The 4,974-nt window shown below is 42.5% G+C and overlaps 1 protein-coding gene across 1 annotated transcript in view; it reads left to right on the top strand.

The window, feature by feature from the left end:
* Window positions 1-1,383: 1,383 nt before the first annotated feature.
* LOC109951547 (ras-related protein Rab-26-like) overlaps window positions 1,384-4,974 on the top strand; it is a 90,705-nt gene continuing 87,114 nt past the window's right edge. Inside the window, exons 1-2 of the mRNA XM_020586117.1 lie at window positions 1,384-1,865; window positions 4,952-4,974. The exon at window positions 4,952-4,974 is cut by the window's right edge and continues 35 nt beyond it. Of these exons, the coding sequence (XP_020441773.1) occupies window positions 1,677-1,865; window positions 4,952-4,974 (212 nt within the window). The 5' untranslated portion in view covers window positions 1,384-1,676. The remainder of the gene's footprint in view (window positions 1,866-4,951) is intronic.

The raw sequence follows: 4,974 nt of genomic DNA, 5'->3' as shown, positions 1-4,974 counted from the left end.
TAAAAACTCACAGGAGTGTGGCTGTCCTGAACTCAGTTCAGCCGATTCTTTCACCGGATTTCAGTCATATTACCTGTAGCCACTGACATTTAGCTTGACCAATAACATTATTTCTGCTTTACAGCAGCTTTATATATAACATGCACTGTGGGCCACACAGTGAGAACACATGCAGCCTGAAGTGCTACATTTTCCAGTGTGTCGGCTGCCCCTGCATCAAACGGTGCTGTCTGTTGGGCACTAGAGTGAATACCATATGTGCTTCCTGTCACCAGATGTCATTGGGTCCAAAGTCTGAATCACTGCTAATACCAAACTGCACTTCCATCCATCCATTATCTATACCACTTATTCCTGAACAGGGTCGTGACGGGGCTGGAGCCAATCCCAGCTGACACTGGGTGAGAGGGGGGTACACCCTGGACAGGTCACCAAACTGCACTTTTAAATGAAAAATCCAGCCTAAAAGAGAATTTACATTTCATCACTACTACACAGCTCAAATGCCACATTATAAAATCTCCTGAAGATGAACAGTTAAGTGACAAACCTCACTTTTGTGATCTACACACCAGTTCTGGAGCTACTCCACAAACTAAAGCATTTTGGAAATTGGCAATTGGTATAGTGATGGGCACTGACTCCAGTCTGCAAGAACTGCAATGAAATACATTTGTTTTGGACCTGTACACCTCACGGGTCAAAAAGAGGAAGGAGAGGATCACTGCTGACCCCTCACACCCTGGACACAATCTGTTTGAACTCCTCCTCTCTGGACGGCGTTACAGGTCACTGTGCACCAAGACAACCAGGCACAGGGACAGTTTCTTCCCCCAGGCTGTAACTCTGATGAACACTTGACCTACGACAGTATGACTGGACAATAACCCTCAGTGTAATACCTGTATATATACATTGTACAGATTATACAGACTCTTGCAGGTCTCTAGTTTTAAGTACTCTATTTTATCCCTATTTATCTCATTTCAATGAACATTCCTTTGTTGTCTGCATTGTTTACTGTCTGTTTATACTGCTTATTCTGCATTGTTTGCTGATGTTAATGTTGCTGTTTATTTTGTTATATTACACAGCCTTATGCTGGTTTACTGTTTGCACATTGAGAGCTGATGTACCAGAGTCCAATTCCTCTGTGTCTGACACACCTGGCCAATAAAGCTGATTCTGATCATCAGTTTTCATTCCAGCTTTGTGAAACTGCATTTACTGAAAGTGACTAATGTCCAACATGATTGGAAAACTACCTTATTTCCATTTCAGGGTGGATGTTTTCCAATAACCGTACCCTAACAACCATGCCTTCACACGCTCCCAGCATCACAATACAAGAGGGAGAGAGTAAGAGAGAGAGAGAGAGAGAGAGAGAGAGAGAGGTGTTTACACTGGGAGCCAGACCTTTTCATATTCATCCAGCTGCAGCACTGGGACAGCAGCTGTCTTGCTTCATAATCAGTTTCTTCCCCCCGCGAAACCTTTATCAATTTACGCTTTACGCACAGTCACAGGCATGATTTTGACGCACAGGTGAACTTCTTTCGCCGTGTCACGCTTCGACCAGAACTCAACAAGTACCGAAGACCGGAAGAGCCTCAGTTTCGTCTAGTTTTTCTCCCCATACTTCTGTCTTAATTGAAGCTGAACAGGGCGTTGGAGCAATGTCCAGGAAGAAGGCAGTGAAAGGCAAAGGGAGCTCTAAGAGCCCCAAGGCGTCGCCGAGCAGCGGCAGAGACAGCGGGAGAACGGGGAAAGGTCTGGCCGCCGCTGCCGCTCCGTCCTCCGGACTCGTGTACCCCAGCAGACCGTCCATCAGCAACAGCGGAGAGTTTTATGACATCGCCTTCAAGGTGAGCTGGCTGCTCAGCTGACACTTTACTATCATGAGCAAGTGAGAGGTCAATGAAACAGTCAATACAATGCACAGCGCAGACACAATGTATATCCTGCTCACTGTTTTCAAAGTTGAAGTTTAGTTGTGTTTTCGAGCCCAATTCAAGAAAATGATTGAACCAAGAGTTTTCACTGGAAGGCAGAAGCGTATTGCCTGCATTTTCATAAAAGTACATTAGTTTTTGTGTTTTGCTGTCTATTTTTTGCAGAAACAAAACTAATTCAGCGAGGTGATGCATGTATAGTCACTTTTTTTTGACAAGGACAGAAAATGTTGTGTAGTATTTTGTAGTCTATAGGAATGAAACCGTTGGCTTAAAAAGTCAGATTTCACTCACCACCTTTTGTGTCTTTGTCTAATATTAAAAAAAAGACAAAGGTTTGACCCAGTATTGCTTGGTTTTGACTTACTGTAAGCATTTTTTATTTGTACAGTGTTATGCTTGGCGTTTCATCAGTGTTCTGGGCCCCTGCAGTGGCTGTAGAATATGATGTAGCCCCTGTGTGGATAGGTCTAGGAATATGCTGATCACTGGGGCAGGCTTGCAGGAAAAAGTTAATTTCACCATTACTCCCCCCGGGAGGCATAGACAAAAACAGCGCATGAGAAATATTGTTTTGTACATAAAGCTCAGTTTGTCCCCGGTGTTTTCAGCTCCCAGGCTCCATTCACTTGTATGAGACACTATAAAGTACCTACTGTATATTCAGTGTGGCCCTTGACCTTCCAAATGCTTAGGAACTGTAAGGATGCAGGAGCATTACGTTTTCATCACAGTCCAGTGTAGGACCATGGAAGAGATGACGGGGAGGGGTTTCTATTGTGTATGAGATCAATTAACAGCAGCACAGGAGGAGGAATTTTGTTAAGCAGCACTGGACATAATGAGTACTTATCAGTTCCCTTGTCTGATGGCTCCTCACTTGACCCGGACGTCGTTGTGGTGTGCCATCTTGGTCCCAGAGCTCTTGTGATTGAGGAGCAAGGAATGATCTCTAAGGAGTCCATGTTCAGGAGGCCATTCATTTACTGGACTGATCTGATACTACATTTTGACTTCACTGTGGTTTCATACTGAAGCAGACAAATAACAGCCAATTTAAGACTCCCCAGGTTTTATTTTTCAAGGTAAGATGAGATCATATCAAACTTTATTTTCCCCACAATGGGGAAATTCAAAACGCTACAGCAGCACAGGGACAAAAACAAGGCACTAAGAATAAAAAGTAACATACAAAGAATTATCAATAAAAACAATGTAAATACAAGTCCAAAAGTAAAACAGTATTGCACACTAGTAGGTCAACGTCAAAGTGTTTGTCATATGCACAGTTAGGAAACGCGTTTCCCTGTACATTGAAATTCTAGTATGCTGAGTATTTACGGTTTTTGCAGTCTGTAGGTGTGTGAGGTTGACTTTTTTGGGGGTAGGGTCCTACTGGGATTAATGCTGGTTGCACAGCCTGACAGCAGCAGGAAGGAAGGACCTGCAATAATTCTCTGTTACACACTTTGGGTGAAGCAGTCTGTCTCTGATGGAGCTGCCCAGTGCTGTCAGAGTCTCATGCATGGAGAGGGAGTCATTCTCCAGCAGGGATGATAGTTTGGCCCACAGGAACATTAAGTGGTGTTATTTTATTTTCAGATTAACCATCTAGTTAGAAGTACTACATCTGTGTTGTTAACTATAGGCCTGATTGACAAATGATCTATGATCAGCTGCTTTTCTTCAAGATTTATTATTCTTTCCCCCTTTGTATCTGTATTAATTGTAATATTGTCATGGCAAAGAGAAGAATGATGTCTCTCAGCAACAAACACATTTAACTGTCTACCATCTTTCCATTCAGTCATGTATAAATCACAAACAGTTTGATGTGATACATTTACACAATTTACATGAAACATTTAGGCTAATAAATAAGTCTTATCCTAAATTGGGTCATTGAAATATGAATTTACAAGGACAATGTTAAAAAATGCTGATGCAAATAATTGAAGGCTGGTTCAAGTGAGGGAACCTACATGATGCAGTTAAGGGAGTTGAGAGGTACCCCATGAAAAAACATCTGGCACCTACTGCACACCCCACAATACACTTAAATTAGCCCATCCTGTGTTTTTCAGAACTTTACAGTAGTGTTATGTAAATCATCATAAACAAAAGGAACACTTTCATTCTTCGAATGTTGTAAACAGCACATACTGTACACATAAAATTAATCAAACAGCCTGTGTGCATGTATCCCAAATCAGAAAGTGTACCTGGTCCTCTTCTAAGGTGCCTTACGCTTGACTGTAGCACACACAAAAAGGATGTTGTTGCTGCCAGAACTTCCATTACTTTAAATATTATTCTAAAGTGAATATCTTTGGGGTTTGTATTGTTGGTTCATTTGAAAAAAATCACCTTGGGTTCAAATTATTATTTTTTTGCAATAATTAATAAAAAATAGCTGAGACCAATAATGAGCTCATCAGTAGTTGCAGCCCCACTGGCTATTGCATATGCAAACCAAAGTTCTCATTATGTGGGTGGCAGCTGGTTTTAATTTTGCAGCCTGAATAGCAGTTGTTCTGTGACAGCTCAGCCAAAATCACTTTTCAGCTTTGACTGTGTTCAGTGTCTCAGACATCACCTCTGGTCACAGGGAATCAAACACAATAAACTCGTGTTAGAATATATTGCTGCAAACAGTTGGAAATGCTTTAAGATGCACAGTGGATGTGTGCACTGGGCAGACACACAAAAATATGAAATGGCACAGAAGTGAGCAGAGTTTTGTCTTGGTTGAAGGTGGGCCCCACCTCTTCCTTCACTGTAGCTCGTTGGTCTGTCTCCCACTGGAGTGAGGGGAAATGCTCTGTTTCCTCTGTAGATGGGAGTTTGGGGCGTGTGTGCATGTGGGCCTAAACCCCTGTGTATTTGTAGATAAGCTTTTACCCAAGCTGTTTGCCTACCTCATGCACCCTCCCACACACACACACAAGACTTTGACAGCCAATGACTTTCTACCTTCTGTTTATCTGTCTGGGTCTCAGGTGATGCTGGTGGGGGATTCAGG

Source organism: Monopterus albus, unplaced genomic scaffold, assembly GCF_001952655.1.
Source record: "Monopterus albus unplaced genomic scaffold, M_albus_1.0 scaffold395.1, whole genome shotgun sequence".
Taxonomy (NCBI): domain Eukaryota; kingdom Metazoa; phylum Chordata; class Actinopteri; order Synbranchiformes; family Synbranchidae; genus Monopterus; species Monopterus albus.
The sequence above is the reverse complement of the archived record's forward strand: the minus strand, read 5'-3'. Positions and strand labels throughout refer to the sequence as shown.